Source organism: Anser brachyrhynchus, assembly GCF_964034855.1.
Source record: "Anser brachyrhynchus genome assembly, chromosome: 19".
NCBI lineage: Eukaryota > Metazoa > Chordata > Aves > Anseriformes > Anatidae > Anser > Anser brachyrhynchus.
This window is the reverse complement of record NC_137712.1, coordinates 8,882,349-8,907,593: the sequence shown is the minus strand read 5'-3', so window position 1 is coordinate 8,907,593 and position 25,245 is coordinate 8,882,349. Positions and strand designations below refer to the sequence as shown.

The 25,245-nt window shown below is 46.0% G+C and overlaps 1 protein-coding gene across 12 annotated transcripts in view; it reads left to right on the top strand.

Annotated features, from left to right (window-relative positions):
• Positions 1 to 25,245, top strand: part of PAPPA (pappalysin 1) — a 370,091-nt gene that overhangs the window by 297,213 nt on the left and 47,633 nt on the right. For all 12 annotated transcript variants that reach the window (XM_080561611.1, XM_080561609.1, XM_080561610.1 and 9 more), the window contains 3 exons: positions 13,822 to 13,935; positions 14,339 to 14,474; positions 18,422 to 18,635. In XM_080561611.1, coding sequence (XP_080417737.1) covers positions 13,822 to 13,935; positions 14,339 to 14,474; positions 18,422 to 18,635 — 464 coding nt within the window. The remainder of the gene's footprint in view (positions 1 to 13,821; positions 13,936 to 14,338; positions 14,475 to 18,421; positions 18,636 to 25,245) is intronic.

The window sequence follows — 25,245 nt, the reverse complement described above, 5'->3', positions numbered from 1 at the left end:
TTGCAAAATGACTGAAAAACAATTCCACCAAGTCCTTGCTCTAACAGCTAGAAACCTTGTTTCCCACCTGTGTTGTTGAGAAAGCTGGGTTTTGCAACCCTCTTGCCAAAGGAGGTGATGTTGTTTGCCTGGGGATCTCCTCTGGTCCTTATTCACGTCTGCATCGCTGCTTTGTCTCGTTGGAGCAAGTGGTCCATATAAAGGGTTTGCACCAAGGTGATGGATGCTCCAAAGATCTGTGCTATGCCTTCTGCTCAGAAATGATCCCAATGTTCTGAATAAAAAAAGAGAGAGAGAGAGAGAGAGAGAGAGAAATGGGATTTCTAGCTAGGCTGGCTTGAAAAGACTCAGTTGCAGTGAGCTGGTTAAGAAAGAGCATTACCTTAAAGGTGCTCCAGAGCTGGCTGGAGAAAAGGGGATGCTGCCCATCACCTGGCTGCCTGTTCCCTGCTAGGAAGGACAGTGATTCAGCGATTCCCTGCCTCTTGCCCCCCGTCCCCATGTCTTTCAGTGCTCCTCTGCTCGGGGCAGTAGTAAACCAGCAGACCCCATGCCTGATGTCGTAGCCTCTGAATGATTTGTGTATGGGGAGGACAGAGAGAACACAATGAGATGTCAGAGGAGATTCCAAGCAATTTTGCCAAGCTCTCAAGGGATTTTTTTCTTTCCACTCCCCTCCCCCACTAGTTTTTAGAATAATTTTTCAAGAGCACATATGCAAGTCATCTAAGGGGAACAGAACAGTGAGTACCAGGGGCTGGTACACTGTGTTCCCTTTGTGTACTGTACAGAAAATAGATAAAAGAAACAAAGGACGATGCAGAGAGCAAAGCAGCCATCAGTACTCTCAGAGAGGTTCGGTCTGACCTTTTCAGAGATGAAGGTCAAACCAAAAATCCTCAGGTGCCGGAAATTGGTCCTGTCTCTTCCTAGGACCAGGAGACGCTCACCGCTAACGAAACGAGAGCAGAATTCCATCCCGTCTGTTGTTGCTGGGGGCGAGGAGAAGAAAGGCAAGAAAGGAATATTGTCTTGGATAATAAGAAGGATTATGTGCTTCTTTAGGAAGTGACCGACCATTTTATGATCATATCTGCCGTACACCCAGCCACCCACCCAGATTACACGCTGTAATTGAAAACAGCTTGGACCCCCCAGCATCAGTGAGCTGGAAAGCCGGACCCCGCAACAACGGCGGTGCTCGTTAGCATGCACTCTTCTGAAAGGAGACCCCCCTCCTCGGCCCTTGCCCCTCAACCTGCCAGTCTCTCTGTCTGCTACTGCTGCTCCCCATCCTTTAGATGCAGAGCATGTCCAGCCATAAGCGTGGGATAGCTCTCCTGCATCCCATCCGGGTTGTTTGTCTTGGGTCCCTCTCCATTCAGAGCCGAATGATTTTGCATAAATGCATCGACACGTCTGCTTTGTTCATGCATGAAGGCTTCTCGGCATTTCTCATCCCACCCCCGCCCTGGCCGTCTTCTCCCTACCCCCCTGGCATGTAGCTTCACCAGCTTTTGCATGATTTCCCTGTGCAACAGTGAATAAACCTGCCCAAAGGATTGACAGTCAATTGAGCACGGTTAAAAATACCCAGACAATTATTTTGGATAGAATTAAAACATGATCAGAAGGAGAGGACAGAAAAGGGTGCAGGAGTGAAACCGTAACATCCTTTACTATGTAATTTGGTTTCATGTTCTGCACAAGAAAACATGTAAAATATGTAAACAGAGCTCTCCAAGATTGTAATGTAGCTACAAAGCCACAGATATACAGGCAGGCAGGGTGCTATTCTTCAGCAGAACGGAATGCCATCCTCAAAACCACACGATCATTTCTTTAAGCCTGAAAGTAAACTTTCTCATGCCAGTAGCAGAGAATTTATTTTTTCTCTTAAATGAAGGATTGTCTGCACTACTTGTTCGAAGTACTGTAGGCATTTTAGCCCACATTGTCATAAGAGACCTCATATTTTGAATGCCACTCAATTTTGGGGTGTTCATCTCTAGATGTCTCTAAAAGGAATGATTTTCAGAGGATAGTGCTTACCCAGCACTGTCCTGAAGGCACACCATAATAGAAGGTCTCTTAAGTCAATCCCTCTGTCCCCACCTGCAAATAAATAACTTATAATAATAATAATAATAATAAAAACTAGGGACCATTTGGATAAATTCTTGAGCTGCTGTAATTTCCTGGATCGTGCTGCCTTAGTTAGAGCCATGGCTGTTGAGGAACCTCAAATTAATGCTCGTTTTTGGAAACGCTGTCTGTAAATTTTAAGGATCACTCTTTCCTCTGAGGTCAGTGACTCCGGTAAGCAGGCATGATTCCCCTGCCTGGCAAATGTTCCCAGCTCCCCCTGGTACCAGCAGAAACCCTGGTTTTCCACTGTAGCCTCAAGGACTGGTTGCAAGCTTTAATGGGTTCCAGGAAACTGTAATTTGCATGATCAGTGCTGGTATCTGCGTATGCATGTACCTACTGACTGGGAGGAGCCTTCATTTCAGGAGAACATGGAGCTCTGCTAGCCATGGTGGTCGTTGGACCCAAATCCTTATGCTTAGCACTTTGGGCACTTTGTTTTTTTTTGTTTGTGTGTGTGTGTTTTGTTCGTTTGTTTTGTTTTGTTTTTTAATTTTTATTTATTTTCCCAGTTTTGGTAATTAACCCTTGCAAACAAGTCCCTTTTCACACGGTGAAGCTGAAGCATGGGGTGGAGATGATTTATCAAGGGTTGCAAGGTGCTGATCTGGTGGCCAGGTGTGTCCCTGTGACTCGCCCACAGCCCTGGCCAGCCCCTCCATGGGTTCTACCCCAGTGAATGGTGTGCTTTTGTGCAGCTTACATTCTTAAAAAATAGCAATGATGAGCATCCTATGAAGGCAATGAAGGCCAAATTCCAAGGTGTGTTTGGACATTTACTTCGAATTAATCCTAATCCTTGGGTTTAGGATTTATAGAAGTGCCTAAGCATCTAGCCGCCATTGGGTTTCTAATGAGCCATGTGCTTTTGAAGACCCCATTTGGACCTCCGTTTCACATTTCTCTATCCAAATATCTTTGAAAATCTGGTCTTCTTGCAAAGCAGATCTCTTCCTGGTGTACTGTGACCTTTACCTGCTGGAAAAGGAAAGCCTCGCTGTGTGGAAGCTCTGCTTTGTCGCAGCAGCTGTCTGTGGTGGGAAGGAGGGAATAGCCTCAAGTTGCACCAGGCAATGTTTAGGTGGAAAATTAGGAGACGTTTCTTCTCAGAAAGAGCAGTCAGGCATTGGAACGGGTTGCCCAGGGAAGTGGTGGAGTCACCGTCCCTGGAGGTGTTCAGGGAAAGGTTGGATATGATGCTTAGGGCATGGTTTAGTGGGTGACATTGGTCGTAGGGGGATGGTTGGACCTGATGATTTGGGGGGCTTTTCCAACCCTAATGATTCTGTGATTCTATTCTATGACGTGGCCACGGTGAGTTCCTCCATCCCTGTAGAGGTGGTGAGGCTGCAGACGCTGTGAGCTTGCTCTCACAGGTGGTGCTTGCGCTGCAGTCCCCACAGCCGCTCCTCCTGCGACCAGCCAGGAGGTTCTGCCAACCCTGCCAGTCTGGGGCACGTGAGGAGGAAACGCTCCACATGCTCTTCTGGTTTGCCCTGTCGGAGCTGGGGGTTTATCAGAGCAACCACGGCTCCTTGAGGTTGGAGGAAGGCTGCGGGCTCCTCCAAGGCACCTGCAACCAATGCTTTGGGTGGACTCAGACATGTGTGGGCTGGAGGAAACAAGTGGCTGCCACTCTGTGTCCAGCACACTCCGAGGGATTTGCTGGCGCGGCATTACTCAGCGCGGGGGAACCTTCTGGTTTGTATCCCACGAGCTGCATCTTCAGGTACTGAGAAAAAACAAGCCACAGACTGGTTTAACCTTAATTAAAGCATGCTGAGGTAGAGCTGAGGAGCTGGGTAGGAAACCAAACGGCTTTCTGACCACTGACATGTAACCATAGTCAGCTCCCCACACCGGCACTCCCTGCGAGCGCTGCCGCAGCCTTCCCTGGCGCTGTTAAGCTCAGAGCCTCTTCCCAATGCATCATCTCCCTGGATGTAACCAATTAAAGCCTGTTGACAGGCCGGAGCAGACTTAACCCCTTAGGAGTTGAGGCATATGTACGTCTTCATATAGGGAAAGATGACAACTGGGTGTCTGGCTGGCTTGCTGGGAGCACGGCGTGGAAAGCCGAGCGGCTCTGGGAGGGAAGGGGAGAGGGGAGAGGGGGATTTGCAGCCCCAGTTCTCTCTGCCCGTGGAAGCGCAGTGTGTTGAGGGCTGCGTGCGGTTTATGCAGCGTATTTACATGGTACATAACCCTAAACAAAGCTGAAAAGCATGACTTTAACTGTGGAAATAAAAGCGCTGGAAACCCCTAGGTTTCTGCACATGAGAAAGTTTTGTTCTTTAAACACACAGATGTTTTCAAATGAAAAATCGCTCTTTTGACCTTTCCTGGATGCGATCATGTGGTCAGAGCTGACATTAACCACTGCAGGGCTGCTTGCTCCGGACACAGGCAAAGCTTTGCAAGCCATCTTCTGAGCTCCTGGTGGCACCTGCGTTGTCTCACATCCCTTGGAAGCTGCTGCTGGGCCCCAGGCACGCTTTGGGTGGTTCAGGGGAAGTGGGAACGGGATAAGTAGGGTTTGTTCCTATGATGCATGAAACCAAGCATTGTGGTGGTCTCCTCTTTGCTACTTGAAAAAGGTGTGGCTTAATTTTCCTTCTGTTTGCCTGTCTTCCTATCAGAAACGTTGCCTGAGTGCTTCCAAGCATCCCCGTACGCCCCAGCCAGCAGCACATTACTCTGAATGGATGAGGCTGCAATTCTTTAGGGATTCATTTTTGTTGCTTTTGGTCTTTCTCTAACGAGCTGTGTGCTTTCTTCATTCAAGCAAATTTACAGGACCAGCTCTGGGAAGGAAGGAAGGGATGTTACCAAGTGGATTGTAACAAGCCCAATCCTGTTTTGCCTCGCAGGAGTGCCAAACCAGCAAAACTACAATGAATCCAGTCGGATCCATTAATACAATAATAAAAAAATACACTTAAGATCTTCCCAATATGTGGCACACATTCTGCCTTTGACAGCTTGATTTCCTGGTGCCAGCTGCTCCCAAACGAAAAGCTCCAGTCAAAGGAAAAAAAAAAAAAAAAGGAAAGAAAAAAAGCCTTTGCTCTACTCATCAGTGGTAAAAGCTTATGGGATGGGATTGTTTTCCTTTGCCGCAGCCCCCCACGGCCAGCCTTGGCCCGCGGATATGTGCGAGCTTTGCTGTAGTGGACCTAGCTGGTTCAAGTTAGAGACAGGCAGTTCGGGAACCCGAGTGTGCAGCCAACAATAATGTTCTGGCTACTGTATTTGTTTAACCTCGCTCTCCAGTGGATGGATATACAGTCTGCTAAAGCACTTATCAGTCTATAATGCCTTCACACTTTGGTGAGCAGCAATGTGGAAGCTGTAGACAGGAGCTTTTGCTGCAGGTTGGAAATGTCTTTTAGCTTTAATGAGAGTGATGTTTGCAAACTGGAGGTTTGAGGTCTTGTTTGGGAGCTGTTTCTTCATGCTGTCTGTCTAACAGGTTGTGTTTGGCTGCTATTTCTAACATGAGATGTATTTGTAAGTTTGAATGTAACAGAAGAATGCAGTTTGGGGCTAATCCTAAGAAATACCCCTTCTTGGTGAGCTCCTGGCAGTGCTGGGGGGAAGATGCTGTTGTTTGAGAGCAGCACCTGTATGTCCTACTGCTGTGCTGAAGGAAAGGAAACCTCTGATACAAACAAACAGCAGCACATGGCAGACAAATTGCTCGGTTACGCTTTCATGTGCTTCGTATGAGACCCTGCTCTGTCTGCTTTGGACCTTGAGCCCTCACTTGCCTTCGCACCCACTCAGTGTGCACGGCTGAATGGCAAGGGAAGCGGGAGCAAGTGCAAATTGCCCTCGTGAGCCCCATATAGTAACATGTACTTGTGGGCTTGTGCAAAAGATGAGTCGATTATTAAATGCCATTACCGCAAGTATTTCTTCTTCTCTCGCTCTTGTTGCATAGTTTCTGGCCCCGGCTCAACTGACGTCTTTGGGACGATCCTTTGAACCATGCGAAAATCATCTGGTTAGGGTTTTGCCGTAAAATTAAAACTCCATATTGTTTTTTCCACAGGTCCAGCTAGCATCCTAGATATTTTGATTACACCTGGCTGGATGTCAAAGCCAGTGTGGGTTTGGGATAGGGCCAGTCAGAACTGATTTACAGGTTTTTTTGGGTATGCCATGTGAAGTTTATGGTATTATGTGATTTTGATTTTAACTCACTCGTTTTAAATGAAGTTTGCTTTGAATTTGGAGATAACAGAAATTCAAAGGAAAGCTCAAAGGGTGCAGGTCTGCATGATTTAAAAATTGAAATATATTGTTCACACAGACTCTTTGGAAGTGAAATAACTTCATTTTTGAGAAAGCTAAAGTTAATAACACACATTGGATACACATGCAATCTGGGCCATCATCTAATGTAGCGTCCCTGTAGCTCTCACTCGCTTTCCTGAAATTAAGTCCATTTATATGACAAAACAAAATAATCTTTGCATCTCCTACTCATTTCTGTACCACAGCCCTGTGTTACATCACATCCACTACTCTACCCCTGGAAATTTTCCTTTGGAAATGAACACTATCATTTTTACTGTATAAGTAGAGGCATTTATCATCGTATCACACTGCAAGCAACCTAGTGATGCCAGCATCATATCAGCTTTGGTATTTTCACACACTTAAAGGTCGCTTTTCAATTCATAAAAAATCCAGCCAAACTTTTAGCTGAAAGTTGTGGTTCTTTGCTGAGAAAACCATAGTGACAGGCTAATTGAATGCCAGGTCTGCAAGCTGCAGACACCATCCGCTACTCCAGATTCAAATGGGAAGGGGCTGTGCTGAGGCTGGACACAGCAACTGGCAATGGGGCTTTATTTCATCCTGCAGCAGACATAATCTGCTTCCCAATCCTACAGCCAAATCCTGTTCTTCATTACACAGGTAAAATTGACAGATGAGATTTCCTCTTACTTCTGAGCCAACTGAGTCTGGGAGTAATATAGCATCAGTGTGTTACCCCAGGAGTTTTATCAGCTTCCAGTTGATAAAGCTTTTCTGTTGCTCACCTGTCTGGATGTTTTTGTCCTGGAGAAAAGCAACCATGCTGTACTTTTTCATCTTTTGCCTTCAGACCTTTAAGTACCCCAATGAAAACAGGCAAAAACAGACAAAGAGCACGAAACTTAGTAAAACTGTTTTCAAACGCATTCCTTGCCCCTTAAAAGCACCCCTACTGAAAAATTATTTCACTGCAAACATATCAGACACAGAGGATATGGAGAGGTTTGTAGTAGAAGCTACAGTTTATGAGCATCAGAGGAAAGGGAGAGTTGCTGTTGAGGAAGAGGAAGCAGATTAGACGGTAAGAAGGCTATTGAAAAAGGAGGACATCAGTTCCATTATCTTATGCTTGTAACATGCACTGATGAATCTCGGCTTTGGATTTCTTTCTCATTTTGTTTTTACAACAATGGAGTGTTGTAAATTTGGTTAATGCACAGAGAAAATATTATATATGGATGAGTATGGAAAAGGTAACTTTGAATGTTTTTCTTAAATGTAGGAGGCCAACACAAAATGACCTGATTTTCTAAGTTAGTCATCAGCTGTTGACTCAAATCTTCTGACAGGACAAATCCAGGACACTGAAATACCAGATCCGGAACACTAGCAAAGAGGGTATTCCTACAGCATTTCTGACTAGAACCTAGAAGAAAACCCCGAGCAAAATTTATGATGTCCCTTAACTAAGGCTGTTGTGTACCATTTCCATCTGAGCTCTGCGGACTCCTGGGGTTTGAAATGGTCTTAGAAATTGGCTGATTTTCGAGGTGTTTGTTGAAACACAAATGGTAGCCTTTTTAATGGTTCACTGCTCACTAATATGGGCAATTTCATTTTTTCTGTAACTCCAACCCAATTCCCAGCCTAAATGAGAAGAACAGTGCAACAGCTTTCAGAACAGATTGGAGGTCTGTGCTGCAGTAGGCAAACTGGGTGGTGTCCATGTGGCAGTCAAGCTGCCTTATAATATTGGGCAATAAACAGGCAGGAACCTTTCTGATATTTACCAACTGCACTGGAGCTTCTCATCCTTGGGTAAAATTTACCTTAGGATGCAAGAAGAACAGGATATTTAAGAATATTGGGTAATGGTCCATCCCCATATCTGGCAGTGGAGAGAGAAGGTTTTCATCTGTAAGGGGTGTGTTGAAATGATGCGTATGTCGTGGTTGGGATTCTCTGGTATATCTTGAGTTACATATAAATAGTGTTCTGCAGAACAGCCAGCTAAAAATTGTAGGTTAATTAGGATTCATTATTATAGTAGAAATCTGTTCTTTAGCTGGATGTTCAAACAGAATGTCCTGTTTATGCCTCCACAGGTCTCATACCAGTGTGTGAGTATTTCCGTGCACTTGTACAACCTCATGCAGGATGTTGAGTGCACCACAAATCCATGGTGCTGTGGGTTTCACCAATGGATCCTGCTCCTGCTTGTTTTGAGGTTGCTGTTTTGCGAATGGGACAAGGTGTAACCTGTTTTGTCCCAGAAACACCCAGCAGTGTCTGTCTCGGTGTGGAGGTGGCAGCAGTGCAGTCCCCAGTAAGAGGAGGGGAGAGGCAGTGTGCCCAGGTGGCCAACAAGGCCAACAGCATCCTGGCCTGTATCAGGAACAGTGCAGCCAGCAGGACCAGGGAGGTGACCGTCCCCCTGTTGCTTGGCTCTGGTGAGACTGCATCTTGAGTGCTGTGTTCAGCTTTGGGCCCCTCGCTACAAGAAGGACATCGAGGCCCTGGAGCGTGTCCAGAAAAGGGCAACAAAGCTGGTGAGGGGCCTGGAGCACAAGTCCTATGAGGAGCGGCTGAGGGAACTGGGGGTGTTTGGTCTGGAGAAGAGGAGGCTCAGGGGAGACCTGATTGCTCTCTGCAACTGCCTGAAAGGAAGGTGTGGGGAGCTGGGGGTTGGCCTCTTGTCACAGATAACTAGTGATGGGATTAGAGGGAATGGCCTCAAGTTGTGCCAGGGGAGGTTCAGGTTGGAAATTAGGGAAAGAGCAGTCAGGCATTGGGACGGGTTGCCCAGGGAGGTGGTGGAGTCACTGTCCCTGGGGGTGTTCAAGGAAAGGTTGGACGTGGGACGTGGGATATGGTTTAGGGGTGACAGTGGTAGTAGGGTGATGGTTGACCAGATGATCTTGGAGGTCTTTTCCAACCTTAATGATTCTATGAATCTATGTTTCTATTGTCTGGGACACGATATCCACTCCCCGCTCTGTCTCCAGAAGGAGGTTGCTCTCTGCTCTCTGACAGACCAACACTTGCGATGGCCCTCACAGCCGTACTTAGCTTGAAGACACAGTCTGGAGGAAGCCCTGCCATGGGGGAACAGATGGGATTTGGGGAACAGACAGCTCTGCGCGCTGCAGATCCGCTCTGTTTACAGGCGCCTGTGGGCACGCAGACAGGCACGTCCACTCCAGCCGCAGAGTCAGCCGTATGCCAGAGCTGAGCAGGGCAGCATCCTGCTTTGAATAGCAGCTTTGCCTGTCTGCATTTAGGATTATTTCGATAGAGGAACGTGAGAGATGAGAAGGACCAGCGTGTGCAAAGCCTGTGGTGCCTGGCTGTGCTCTCTCAGGGGGAGGGAGAGAGCTGGGTGTCCTCTGTGCATATTTCACCCCCTCCTGTGGGAACGGATGTCCTTCACATGAGCTTGTGCTTATTTGTCCCACCTCCTTCTAAGTTCTGTGCACCTTTTTGTGGCTACCAGCATTTATCCTCAAGATACCTTTGTGACATGGGGCAGTATCATGCTCATCTTATTGACAGTGGCCTAGGACTGGAGAAGCCAATTTGGGCTGTAATGGGGCCGTGCACTGGACACAGTTGTGTTGAGAGCTTGTCCAGTGCCCAGTCCTTGGGATCAGCCACCCTTCACATGTAGTTTGCTGGCAACAGGGACCCATCAACTCAACATAACAGTGCATGAAGTCAAAGGCGGCCACCATCACTTGTGGCATGGTAGGGGCTGGCTGTGGAACATATTGTGATGCTGCCTGTGATTTACCTGTGCAGAGTTGCTGCTCGTGGGATGGCTGGGCAGCATTCACAAGGAAGCCTTCCAAAATTTGTTCTTCAGCAAATTTTCCCATGTTACCTGAAAGGAAAATGTTATGAGGAAACGGAGCTGAGTGCAATTGTAAATGTGTTTTAGATGTGGCAATGAACTAAGCACTCCTGATATATCACTTTTCCCTTCCTGCTGACACATTCCTTGGTCCCCTTGAGTAAGAGAAGGAAAACAGGAGAGGCAGTTTGAAGAACATGTTGTCCCTGTGATTGACAAGAGGCTGTATAAATCAGTCAAAGGGAATCCTCCAGGCATTCCCTCTTGTGGGAAGATCCCACGGTGCTCTCTGGCCATGCTCATTCTGTCTCTCAGTGTTTGTGTACAAAATGTGTGGGTGGGAGACGAGCTGGATTAGAACCTCTGAGAGGAACAGACATGAGCTTTTGTAATTGAAAGCAGCTTTCTAGGGAGGGGTATGACATGGGCTTCCAGTAAGTAGACACAAATAGTCCCCAAATACTTTGGAACAGATACTAGGCTCCTGTGGCTCCTAGCTGCTGTGTGGGTCTGAGAACCTGGACAAGCCCCAGTGAGTGAAGTTTCAACTCCTGCCTGATTCCGTCATTCTTCAAAGCAAATACTTTAGTGTTTGGTAACACCCTGAAATGAAAAGTACAACTATCCCTTCTTCCCTCCGCAGCTGTCAGGTGCTTTAGCTGCTGTTTTACATCATTATAGCAAACAGGAGGATGTTAGGAAATTATTTATTTCTCATAAGCATGAATTTGTAGCCGTGAGGAGAGGTGATGCTCTGCCTTCCAGGCCATCGGAATGCCCTGAGTAGCCATTTTTTGGTCTTTTTGTCTCCTGATGCTCCTTTCTTGTGTGTGTCCTCCTCTTCCCTCTGAATGCAGCTGTCCTGTACTGCTCGATTGTAATAATTGCTATTGCATCCTTAGGTGCCCTCACACTGCTGACATCTGCCAGGGATGCCTTGGAGGCAGACGTATGAAAGACCTCTTGCTCTCCTAGCAAGTCATTCTCAGACGTTGCAGTTTTTGAGTGACACTCAGTAATTGGTTAGAATGGAAAAGGTGATGTGTTTGCCACAAGTCTTTGAGCCTGTTGAGATGGTGGAGTCTGTATGTTATTGGGATCGTTTATCCAATCAGGTTGTTGTTAAAAAATCTCAAAGAAAGTTTTTGCACCAGCTAGATTGGCTAGGTAGCGTCTAGTGTAGAAGAGGCTCTCGTAGTCACTCCTAATGTCATCTGTTAGACTTTTTGGATACTTCTCAAACGTACTCTTCTCATAAAAGATCATTTTACCATGGCACTGTTTTGATTCCCATGTCTGAGCAGCAATGGGTCAGCCTCAGCAGGAGAAAGCTTATCTAACCTGCTGAAACCAGACCAGTCTACTGAGCCTGCACAACTCGACTGCACGAGTCTTGAACACAGGCTCTTTATGCAACGCTAAAATTTTTGCTAATGGTCTGAGGCAGAACCAGAACGTGCAAGAGTTCATACACACACACACAAATCAAACTAGGCATTTAAAAGTTATCAGAGATTTCCAGCCCACCTCAGCAGGGGTTTATTTTGGGTTTCATTCAAGCTTTTGGTGAAGGTCTGGGTAAGTTTTTAATACAGGTTTTCACGCATCCATTATGTGGCACTTAAAACACACCGACTGTCAGGAATCTTGTTTCTTTCAACCACCTTTGTGGAGCAATAGAGCAGGAGGAGATATAAGAATAAGAACAAAATCATATAAAAGTAATGAGACCTTTGTTCATGTCAAAGAGCTCTCTGACCATATAAATTGCAGATGTGGGTAAGATAAATTCCCTAGCTGGAGAAGTATTAAAATAAAAACCATGCTCCCAACAAGAGACAGGCTGCTGAAAATGCAAGAAGGGAGAATTGCGAAATAGTACATGTCGAATTGCTGGACTGGATTTCAAATGCCAAAGATAGTTTATGTAAAGCCTTGCTCTGCTGTAAAATGTAACACTATCCACTGGCTAGCCTCAATGAAGCTTGGTCCCAGTTGTTTTAAAAAATAAATAAACTAAAAATCTTCTTCCAGCCCATTAAAGCTGATTTATGTTTTGCCCATAGATTCCTCTGTGCTGGATCTTGAGGGACTCAGATTATAGAAGTGATTACCTCACTTTTGTCCAATCTGGTTTCTCGTTCTGAGGCATCCCGGGCTCTCTTTGCATTGCCCTGACTTTGCCTGCTGAGACCAAGAGGGCAGTTCCCTGCACATTTACCAAGTGGGCATAGGATTTTGACCAATTAAAAGCACCTCCGTTAATTCTCTTGTTTCACTTCAGTGTTTTCTTTTTGTTTAAATAATAAGGGAAATTGCTTATGGGAGCAGCTGTACTGACAGCCCATCACCATCAGATTGCTCAGTTTATTCTCCGGTCTTGGAAAGAAATCTAATAATGTCCCCAAAAGTATATGGCTTCACTTAGCACCTAACGCAGGTGGTCTGTGTGATCAGCCCTGGGCTTCCCTGTGGGCTGGTCGCATGGTTAGCACAACCGCTGGTGGAGGTTTGCTCTCTTGGTTCATAGCTCCATTGCCAGTACACAGCATGACCACGAGGAATTCCCTCTCTCTCCATGCCACTGAGTTACCAAAGTGGTGTGGATCTTAACAGGTACTCTTCAGATGCTCCGAGAGCCTCAGCTGGAAGCATCCCTCTAGTGCAGCTGGAGCCTTTTGGGTTGTGGACGTTGCCTTTCGTGTTCTTCCTCATGGAACGAAAGCGATAGTCATGCATATGCCTTTTTTTTTGAAGCAGCTTCACTGAGCTTTGCGGTTTCAGGGTAAATCCTACCATTTCTTGCAGCTTTGTTTTCACATAGTGATGGCACTGCAAGACTCCGTGGTACTTAAATTCAGGCATTCCCAATTTGGGCTTTTCACCTCTGCCAGCATTTGGGATTCATCTGCTTGTTCTTTACTGAAAAGAGAAGTTTGCTTATAATTCCATTGCCGCCTGCCATGGAAAGTGCTGTAGATGTAGGAAGAAGATGATTCAAATTACAGAAACTAGTTAACAAAACGAGAAACAAGTTTGCTTAAATTGGTTTGTACAGACAGGACTTTCCTGGCTACGTTTATTTCCAAGTTTATATGGCCATCTGTGGCTTCCCTGGGGTTACAGTAATACGCAGGTTTAAATAGGACATTGCTTGAGTACTGTGGAGAGCATCTGCAGACTGTCTGTGCTTTGAGTTGGCATGTTCAAAAGCGATCGTCACTTTGACTCCAGTGGGAAGAGCTGCGGTCCGTTTGGGTGGGAGCAGAGTTGGGCTGAATGCTGTCAAAGCCCTTGTTGTACCAAATTAAGAGGAAACTGTTGGCTGCCATCCGACTGCTGTGAGTCTCTTGCTCCTTTTTATGTTTCAGTTTTTCTCATTGAGGTGGAAGACCTGGAAACTTCACTTCTGAATAATCTCATGGTGTTTAGAAATGTCATTAGCATGTATTATTTTATTTTAGTAGTGCACCTGGACTTTTTTCCCACTTTTAACAGCCATGCTCTTTTCTTGCTGTCATCTACATCTGTCTTGATGTTTCTTTTTTCTCCCTCAGACATGTCGAACGAAGGTGATTGACTTGAACGATGGCGTCTCTCAGTATGCCTGGTATCCCTGCACGGCCAACTTCCAGTACTCCCACATGACACAGACCATTTTCTGGCTGAAGGTAAGAAGCACACATGTCGTTCAGAAGTCTCCTCTTTGAATGCATTTACAAAGTTTCTGCAATAGGTGAAATATCATCGGACAGCCTTCCCAGGGCCAGGAGGGTCCTTTCTTTGAAGTACGGTTAGTGCAAAATAGCAAAGCAAAGTCTCTAAATACCATCTAGAGAGTTAGTGGAGAAGTCCCCTCCTGTGGCAGGTCTGTTGAGTTTCTTAGAGGCTACTGCTCCAGCTGCAAGGCTGTTTAACTCGAGTTTTCTCTAGTTTATGTAGGAGAGAATGGAAGAGAAGACTCCTATGTGATCTGAGATGGGAAATGATAGTTTTAAAGCCCTGCTCTTACTTTTTTTTTAAAGTGCAGCACAGTTCTTCACCCTAACCTTTGTGGGGCTTTTGTTTTCCCAGGCTTATTTTTCCCAGCCAATGGTAGCTGCGGCAGTCCTTGTTCACCTGGTCACTGATGGCACCTACTACCTGGATCAGAAGCAGGAGACCATTGGTGTGCAGCTGTTTGACACCAAAGAGCAAAGCCATGATCTTGGTAAGACTATTTTAATCACATCCCTTCTTATTGCTTGTTTAATGGTACCCCTATTCACAAACTGTGACCAATACTCCTGCTTAGTTTTTCCAGGATCAGACAGAAAAAGTGCTTGCTTAATTGTCCAAGACCTGAGTTTGACTGGAGTCTGTTGAAAAAGATGCATCATTTTTCCCAGACATTTCTCCACACCTGTTCACTGTTTTCAGAAGTGTTTAGTTCCTCTTTAGCCATTAGAATAAGGCTATTTTAGTGCTTCATGCAGAGAACCCCCCTGGAGAGACATTTACAGTGATACAGATGAATTGTTGGTAGTGGAGAGTGAGAGATTAACCCTGTTCTGTACCAGCTGGAGCAGCAAACACTTCTGTTTCACAAGGTGTAGTTGGTTGGATTTCCCAGTCAGAGGGGGCCGCATCTAGTCCTGCTTGCAGGGAGGTTTCCACAGCTATTTAATGGCCTGGAAACTGCATCTTCTAAAGCTCCATTGTAATGTCTCCCATAAGCCTGGAGGGGCTCCAGGGATGGCTGCTGAGCCAGCTGTATGAAGAAGGCCATTCACTAGTGCCATTGTCCAGTGTAAGAAAATCATCATCAAGATGCTTTGATGCCTTACAAGGAGATGGTTTTATTACTCTCAGAGATTTTTTTTTTCTTTCTGGGATAACAAAGTCTTCATGAGAAATGTCAGTTCATCTAGGCCAAATGTTTTCATGCAGAGTATTCCAGGTTTGATGAAGGTCTAACACCAGGGCCTTTGTGGGCTGGATGGAGGATTCATTGCCTCAAGCAAATATGCCTGGCAGAGGCCACGGACCTGCTAGTCATGGTGAAGTCCTGGGACAGAACATTTTGGTTTCTACACTGGGCAGAAGTACCTGGACCCATGAAAATTGTGTCTGGTGCATTGATTACAACTGCGTTTAAGATCCAGGGTCAATGAGCTCTCTCTAGCTCCCAGCTCTGTGTCAGGGCACGGCTTGCATAATTCCTTTCTAGCCTTCCTTTGCCCTTTTTTCCACTGGGAAGAAAGCTGGCCACATTGTCTTGAAAGCAATTTTTTTAAGGAAACATAGCCCCCTCACCCAGCTTTCTGTTTTACCAGAACTTTGCAATTTTGACAAACTCAAACACAAATGAACTTCCTCCTAGTGATGAGAAGAAGAGACACACACAAGTGGACAGTGTTGGATGACTGTCCGCTGTAATATGTAACGTTCGTGGGATGCAGAAGAAAAGAAAGAAAGTATGTGTGGTGTCTGCTGTCAGAGAACAAAGAGAAATTCAGAGCAGTTGTGCAGGTTGAGTCAGGATAGCTCCCAGTTTGCCAGAGCCCCTAGATTGGTCTTATGCTTCTCCTTTTGCAAAACAGTGGCACATAGCTCTTTCCCTCTGAGAAATAAATGACGGAGACACGAGCATGCCAACAAATACTTAATGCGACATTTTACAAAGAGACAGACAGATTATGAGAGAAAGAGAACAAGAAAGAGGAGCAAAGAGGAAACTGAGGGCGAGGTTTTGAAATCCTGGACAAAGTTGCAACATGGGTTTGGCATGGCTCAAACCGACGCCTGCAGATCTTCACAGCTGAGATGCTGCCTTCATCATGGAAAAGCCCCTCTGACCTCCTCAGGGGAGGCTTTCCTGGAGCAGAGAAGAGGTGTAGGTAGGGTACCCAGCAGTTCTCACTCAGTCAGAGCTCCCAATCACTGTTTTGTCTGAGTTCTGGGTGCAGCATTAAGCCCTCCTCCCGGATGTTGTATTTGATGTTTTTGAATTATCACCGTGGCAAGCTAGAGACTGCAGCTGAGATGCAAACTTTGGCGTGCACCAGATGCAGAAGTGACTGTAGACAGTCGGCCAGCCTTAAGCAGAAGTCAGTGGCTAGCTGAAAGTACGGCCAAAAGGAAGAAGCAATAATTTAAAGCTTGATCAGTCCTCGGTGTGTTAAAGCTCACTCCCATGAGCAAAGAGCAGTGTATCCAGAATTACTTCTTTCCCACCCTGGCCAGAGAAACGTTTTCCCACGTGGACTCCCAGAAAATAATGAGAAGCTTCTTTTGTGTCTCGGGGGGAGATGGAGAGGTTGGGATGCCAAACACCTCAGCACTCTTAATTCAGAGCATTTGTAGATACTGGGCTTCGGCTGCTGGGTACTTTGCAAGAGGGATTGAGGACTAAATAGGTGGATACAGAGCTACAGGGGCAAGCACGAAGACAGCTTTAGCACCCCTGCCAGGGGCTCTTGTACTATCTTAAGTAGGTTTGTGGGTTTTTTTTGCTAATGAAGGCAGTTTGGTTAAATGAACCTGACTTGTTCAGCCCCCGTTCACCTTGTCAGGATCAGAAAGCGCCAGCAATTGCAGCGCAGCTCCGAGGTCTGTTTTGTTGTGGACACCACCTGAGTGCGAGGAATGAAATTGAAGTGAATAAACAGCCTCATACCATAAGGTCTTTTTTGGCTTTCCATCAGAGAAGGCAGAAACTTCCAAGGAATTTGGGAACCCGGGATTTCAAGTATTAACTGCACCTGTTTGTAAGTGAGAAACGTGCACCGTTCCACAAGGAGCTGATATCAAAAGACCTGTGGGAGGCAAGTAGACAGGGAGGTTATTTCAGGGTCAGGTAAAGACCAAAACAAAGAGAGGTCGACTTTTTTGTTTTATTTTTTTTTATTATTATTACAGGAAGATTTTTTTAAAGTAGAGGGTGGGAGATGGATGTTTAAAGAGAGTGGTCAGAAGTCTGTCTTAATTCACAGGAAATCACTTTCTAAGGAGAAAAATGAAAACTTTTTTATTCCTTCCCTTTTGAATCAAGAAACCTGAACTGGAAAAAAAAATAATAATAATAGAGATCCCTGAGCCAGTTAAACATGCAAATAGAATTTGTTTTATTTCAAATTCGTGAGTGTATCAGGGTAGCCAAAGGGCCTGGGCCAAAGCCGTTGCTGGGGGAGCTCCAGCGAAGCGAACGGAGCTGGAGCCAAGTTGATCCTCGGAGCGGTGCCACGGAGCTGCCGAGGCAGGGCTTTGCAGTCAGCAGTCCAGCCGTGGATCTGAATTAACGGATTTGGAGGCCAAACGACAGCTGTCTGTCCTTTGAGTTACCCCTGAGATGGATTTGGCCCCTGTGAATTCTTGTTGCCTCTACTTGAAGGTGGGAATTTCTCCCTGAGTGTCACTGAGCACTCCTCTGCTGAAGAAAGGGGATTTATGAAGTCTACTCAGCACCTCGCTGGTGCTGCTGGGCACCTTGACCTCTTTGAGACACTTCTGTTTTCGTGAGCCACAATTATTTTCTTCTCAAATGATGTCACCTGTAAAATCCTCAGTGGGTCCATCACCCTTTTTTCTCTCTCCAGTAACATCTTTGCCCTTTTTAGGAAAGAGCAAGATACCCCAAGGCTGAAAACCATTAAACAAAAGCAAAATTGGGCACATTTGGCATAGAGCTGATGCAAAAAAAAAAAAAAAAAGTTTTATGTTGAGTGCTAATGACATGCACAGCTACAAACAAGGCGCTGGTGCACTGCCCGTGGTGCACAAAGCCACCCAGCCTGCCGGTACCATTTGATGCACGGGATAAAGGCTCCAACTGTCCTCTCAGGCTGGTTTCACAATAGCGCGACTCCGCTTCCTCTGTGATGGTTGCTCCTGATTTAACAGAGCACAATAGAAATGTAGCTGTGGTCTAAAGAAACCGCTCTGAGAGCCTGCCGCGCTTGCAGAGAGAATGGCAGCCTTTCTTCAGCTGTCTGGAGGGATATACTTCTCTGCTAAGCTCTCCAGAGCGATTTGGGAAGCCCCTCCAGGCAGCTTACCATAACTTTTCAGCTCTATAGGGCCATTCCTATGGGTGAAATGCTTCTGAAGTGCCCATGGCCTCAGGAATCGATTGTGTTAAGTCTGACCCTTCCTCTGATCTTGTCTCTCCTCTGGCAGGTGTCCACGTCCTGAGCTGCAGGAACAATCCCCTGATTATCCCCGTCATCCATGACCTCAGTCACCCTTTTTATCACACCCAGGCTGTCCTCATTAGCTTCAGCTCCCAGTTTGTGGCCATCTCCGGGGTGGCCCTGCGTTCCTTCCACAACTTCGACCCCATCACCATCAGCAGCTGCCAGCGAGGACAGACCTACAGCCCAGCGGAGCAGAGGTGAGCCTGTCAGCCTGCTTCCTTCTGCCTCGCCACCCACCGCCCCCGCGCCAGGGCTGCAGGGGAGGCAGGAGGGGCACCGCGGCTGAACCCTGCTGACCCCTTTGTGTTGCCGGTAAAAAAAAAACGGCAGTGTTCTCATTGATCAGGATGGATGGGACATTTAACCCGCATAGGATACTGCTAGTGAATTATTTCCTCTTCCTTTCTCCTCCCTCCTTTATCCTAAGCTTGGAATTGGGGCCAGTTAACTCTCCGTGCATTCCCCCGTGCGGCAGCGTTTCAGCCGCTCACACATCGGCCTGGATCTAAATGGCTTTGTGCTGCTGAAGTGCTATGGGGACCTCCCACGGAAGCATTTGTGGGGAGACAAAGTGATGCTTGTGCCCCGATGGGGCCGGGTCCTGCAAGGTGCTCAGCCCCGCGTGGCAGGCGCCTGGTCGCCAGCGCTCGTGGTGCTTTTACGGCTGGGGAAGGGCCCTCAGCACCTCTCTGGATCTGGCCCCCATTCTGAAAAGCTCTGTGGGACCCCCCAGGATGAAAGGTTTATGGCTACCGTTTTATTCTTGTTGTTATTACAGACACATCAATAGATCACCACCAACCCCTCTCAGTCTCTGCTTTACAGCATCCCACAGAGATTGTGACCTTTCGTGGCCTCTGGTGCAGCAGCTTCATGGATCCTTTCAGCAAGGCAGTGAAAAGAAGAGGGGAGAATTTAGCAAAACCCCTGAAAGAATCATCTATTTTTCCGCTGTGAATTCAAAGTTGTGAGCAGTCGTCATACCATAGCAGCAGCAATAGTAAAAACAAGTTGCATATCCCAGCAAAGCTCTGCTCAGCCTCCTAAGCAGGCTGTCAGGTTCTTTGATAATGTTCTGGCATGTTTTTAGGACCTGCTTTTATTCCAGGAAAGGGGGGGAGGGTGAGAAGGGGGAGAGGGAAGGGAAAATAATAAAAAAAAGGAGTATATCTATAGCTAAATCAATCCAGTCCGTGTGTTCTGACCTAGATTCAAGGAGTCTGATCATTCTGTGCAGTAGGTTGTATAAATTCAGAGGCCCAAAGACAGCAGGATCAAGTTTCAGATGAGAAGTCTAGTTGTGCAAGTTTGGCCAAATCCCAGTGCAGGAGCGGGACAGAAACAGAGTGAGAAAGACCCACTGAAAGGAGATGGTGAGAAGCAACAGGGAGCTCAAGAGGGCTTCGACACAGGACCACATTCCTCCCTCTCAAGTTTTCAGTAGGAATTGAACCATTTGTTCACTTATGAAATTAGAAGTGCTCTGTGTTTAGAAAGTTATTTCCTTAATAAAAAATGTGTTCCCCTTAGGCAAAGCTTCAGAAAGCCTCTGCAGCACAGCAAACCAACCTTTAGTAATCTGAAGAAGAATCACCCGCCATTTGCCTCCTTTTTTTGACGTTTTTTTTTTGGATAGTGTTTTGTTTTCATGATGCACTGAATCATCTCAGCCTCTTGCTCTCTGAAACTTGAGTCAGAGCCTCGCTCATGCAGAGTAACGTTTTAGGTCTTGCAGGTTGCAATGCTGGATTGAACATAGAGCTTCCTGTGTCAGTCAAGGAACTAGACACTGAAATAAAGCCCTGATCCAAAGCCAGTTGAAATCAGTGGGATTTTTCCATCAACTACAGTACTATAGAGAGGAAAATTTCCAACTGGCCTTGTGGTGGGATCATTTTGGGTGACCACATCTGCTGTCTTCTTCTATAAAAGCAACTCTAAGGGTATGCAAGATACACAGAAGGTTGTGCGTTAAGCTTTTTAACCAGGAAACAGGTAGATGCCAACTCCCTTTGCTGTCACCTGCCTTCTTTTTCCTTCATAATTTTATCCAGGTAGAACACAGAGAGAGGGATTTTTTGCATTTACCCTTTCCAGGTCAGAAGCTGGGTGTGAGCTTCATGCTCCCTGGGGACATCTGCTCAGGGTTCCCCACTGTCCCCAGCCAGGTCCAGCTGGGTCCTCTCCTTCTGCCTCCCATGGTTGTGTTCTGCCCATCAGGCCCACTCTGAGCACCAGTCCCACACTGCCTGTCCTTCCCTACTCCCTTTTTCATGCTGGTTGTGTTTGTTTAATATGATTTCTTTTTACTCATTTAATTTTTAAAGGAACTTTCCTTCCTATGTATAAGCATCAACTTTACCGCTTTCATTTTCCTTAGGTAAACATGGATATTTTTGCCTGCTTTTTGGCTTCTCTCTGTAAGAGATATTATTTCTCTCTCTTCGAGGAGAATTATTTTGGTTGGAGAGGATTTACAGCCAGATACAGGCACTTCTAGGCAAGGGTGCAGATTTTAAATATGTGAGGGAAAAGAAATATGTCGGTCCTTAAATGTTAGCACAGTTTTTATTTTGAGGGTGAATGGATCACTTCCATGAGTTAGGGACAACTTAATAACTGAAAATAAAACATGTACTTATTCTTCTTTCTTAAAATATATATTACAGTTAATATTTTAAAAGAGAAAAAGGAGCTTGAATGTGAAAATCCCATTCAGCTTTATAGGTAGTTGTCCTCAGTCATCGTTCGCTCTTTTGAAAATCCATTCCATCCTTCTGAAGACATTTATAAAGAGTTTTAAAAAATACTCTGTACTTTCCAGTTGTATTTTTCCAGTTGTTGGTTTTTTCTGCTGCAGCTGACGACAAGTTCTTTTTGTTTCAGCAGAAGTTAACCTAACTGCTGGAGATGTGCTATAAAAATGACACACTTTATTTTCACATTGCATCCTTAGACCAGATATAGTGGCCCAGTTAGTTCTTCTCTTGCACTAGTTTCACACTTACACAGCTCAAATTTTTACACTTTTATTATTTTCTATTTAGCTTGTGGAGTGGATAGTGAAAGTGGGTGTGCAGAAGCAGAGGTGTAATTTCCCACCCCACAGTCATTTGAGCACCATGAAAACCTGGTGCACTGGGGCTGCCTTTGACAGTTGTTCCTCAGAAATCAGGATTTTGACTTTTTCACCATGTAGGAAACATGAGCTCGGGGTGCCCCATCGCTGGCAAGGCAGTCCTTGTCAAGGGCTGCTGCCCCTGGGTGGTGTTTCACAGGACCTGTCCCCTCCTCCAGCCCCCCTGGTGCTGATTGCTCCTCTCATGGAAACCAGAGGCATCAGGCATGAAAACCCAGCCAGAAACCCCGGTTCAGCTGCCAGAATTGTGGACTTCATGAGTTTCTAGCTTTCTAATTCTCCATTAGCTCCATGTCTGTAAGAAGGTAAGCCTCCCTTCCCTAGGAGTGGGATGCTGCCCACATCTCTCCAGCATGCACACCTCACATTGTGCAGCTCCTTGTGCTTTCTAGTTAGTGGCAGTGAGAAGCTTTTCCTTTTCTTTGTTCTGTTAAATCTCGGCATAAACCCACTGTTACGGCTGAGAAAAGGCTTCTGCAGGAGAGGTTTTGGCTTCGCCTCTCCATAGCACAGCATAAGTGGGCCTGTCTGGGGGCTTCGCAGCTGCGGGGGACCAGCACTGCACCAGCTCCAGCCCCACGCCATCTCCAGCCCTTGCCCCAGCCTCCGAGCTTTTGCCCTTCGCCACCCCAAACAAGCCCCGGGGAGAGGGAGCCCACTCCAGCCTCTTCTCTTTGTCTTCTCGTCTCCTGCTGTCAGCTTCTCCAACAAGAAATGATAAAGATAAATCTTCAGCAGTGCAGCAAATGCAACCACCCTTTATAAATCGGGTTATTTTTTTCCTTTTTATACTGAAAAAACATGTCTCATCTCTTTTTTTTGTTATTTAATGCAGCTTTCTCTTTACCGATTTGGCTGCCTTTCCCCTGCCCTGCGTTCTGTCATTAAGCACAATCTCTGTCAGCTTGCTTCTGGTGAAATTAATGAATTTCTCACAGAACTGTTAATCATAGAAGCTTTGGTCCGTGACATGTGTTATAATTCAATGGGTTTTTAACCTTCGCCCCATTTTGGTAATTGGCAAACGGCATCATTTGGCTTTTATTAAAGTGGAACGCGATGCCATTTCTTTGTTTGCCGCCTCGCTCTCTGGAAGGGGGACCGGCGGGGCGGGCAGCGCGCAGGCACCCGGCCCTGCCTCCACGCTGGGAGCGTGCGCGGGGCTCTGAGGCCTTGTCGGCTCCGTAGGGCCTGCGGGCGGGATGGCTCGTGCAGTGGGGTGCACCGGGAGCCCCCAGGGCCAAGGGCAGAGCCAGTGCCCCCATGAGCACTGCCCCGCCTCTCCTTTCCCACAGCTCACCTGGGGCTGGACCAGGTGTTTTCTGTAAATCTCAGGGGTTGCGTGCTCTCCTGACCCTCTTGGTTTGGGTTTAGGTTTTGTTGGGATCATTCTTGGGGTCGGATTCAATAGTAACTGCACTGAGGTTGCTGAGGGGGCCATAATGGTGGTGAGGCCACTCTGTTGGTCACCCTTGTGAACCAGATTTGAAGGCAAGCATGCAAAGGGAAAGGGTCTGATCCTTCTTCCAGTGGCACGGTCAGCATGGCTTCACCAGTCCCCACCTTTCCCCAAGGATTTGGGTAGATTTCTTTTGAGTTTTTATGTTAGTACATGGAGACCAATTTATTTCATCTGAAATCCAAAGAAGACAAGTTCATTGCCAAGTTTGCAGTTCATACCTTTTTTATTTCTGAAGCTACAAGAAGTAATGTGACTGGCAGCCTTTGCTTTTCCGAATGGTACGTCTGTGTGTGGATTAGAGAGAGAAAACCTGCTCTTGTCTTTACAGACCTCCCTACAGACAGAGAGGATAAGCCCACTGTAAGGATACATCTGTTAGAAACACCATCAGAAGGCCACATGTGCATGTATTGTTTGTACGGTAACGTAGAATAAAACTTAAGGATGCTTCAGATCTGCAGCCCAGGCTGGCCTGAACTGAGGAAAAGGAAGTTTTTCCGATATGAACTAGGCAATGGTTGGAGTCATCTCATCCATAAGTGTATGCTTTATGCTTTTATGCTCACCTATGCATATATATGTGTCAGGGCAGTCGCTAAGGAAACAAATAATTAGGGCACTGTGTTAAGATGAGTTCTTGGAAAAGTGCTTGACCCCAGGGTTAAGAAAAAAAATGTTTGGCTGCTGTAAGCTTTTCGAAGGAGGAAGTGCTGGTTTGTTTTTATGTGAGGAAGGAAGAGTTCCACTTAATTGTTACAATTTTCTATAAACATGTTAAAATACAAATGTTTCTAGGATTGTGTCACCAAGACCCCAATTTAGCAAAGCCCTTAGCTATTTGCTTACATCCCCCTGTAGTCAAATCTATCAGTGGGACTTAACCGTGCTTTTGAAGTTAAGCACATATTTAAGTGCCTTGCTGAACTGGGGCCAATATTGGCACAGAGAAATAAAGATTTAGAGGCTAATGACTGAGCTCATTTAGATTAGGGATGGGCAGAATGGATTTGAATAAAGTAAGAACTGGCTCAGAACTTCAGCCTACATGTGAAACTAACTCTGCTCAGGGCTTTTTACATCATTGAAATGGTCTGCCTTGATCTATGTTTTTAACGCAGTGCAGGCAGTGGAAAGTGTGCAAGAAATTCTCTGTTTCTTGCACTCAGCTTGGTGCAAAAATGTTGTTTTAGGGAATCATACGTTACTAGAGCAAGGAGAGGAACAGGTGAATCATGAGGTGGATCTAGTAAAATAAGCAATGTCAGAGAATATCCCAGGCACCGACACTTGATTCTTATCTATACCAATTAATGATACATGCACTTGCCTAGCTTTTGTCCAGGGCAGATCATAATCTTGCAAGCAATTCCCAGGTGCATTTGGGGAGTCAGGATGACTTACTTCAAGTAGGCAGTTTTGATGAAGTCACACAATTCTGATTGCAAGAAAAATGGGATATGCTGTCCCATGCCAGGAAGCAACATAAGTTATAGAAGTGATTTCATTCTCAGATACTCCATATTGTTTCTGTCCCAAGGAATGCATAGTTTCTGGAACATGTGATGATTAACCGCTGTTAAATGGCAGTACCCATGCAAGAGCTTCTGTAACCCACAGTTCTGTAATATGGATGTGATGGGTTCTTTGTCTAAATTTCCTACTTGGAGATATTCATTTCTCCATAATTCTGCATTTGCAGAACTCAGTTCAGGATCGTGACTTCAAAATTCATTGGGATTTATGGCTGACAGTAGCTGATACCAAATTGGAACCAGTAGCTAGAGAACCAGAAATATTTAAATTGGAAACATTTGGTGGCAGTGGTTGTTTTTTTACAAAAAGTGAATGGTTGTATTGTTTGTCACTGAAGTCATTCATATAGAGTTACAGACAGAGAGAGCTGCCCAGATGATCTGCTAACCGAGGCATAATCTGGAGCCTGGAGGGGGTGGCTAAAAATGTTCCCTGGCCATTTAAGAAGACCACAAGGGGACTTGTAAACAGAAAGAAGAACATCACAATAAGTGTTTCTTAATGCCTTTGTCTGTGGCGTTTCAGTTGTGTAGGACTTTTAAGCCCAGGCTTGTTCATCTGGTGTCCTGATCTGAACTCCAGAAACCGGATTCTTTCTCTCCTTTATGTTGATGGAAATGAAAGGCAATGCCATTTATTGCTGTGATGTTGCTCCAGATTTCCCTTTGTGCAA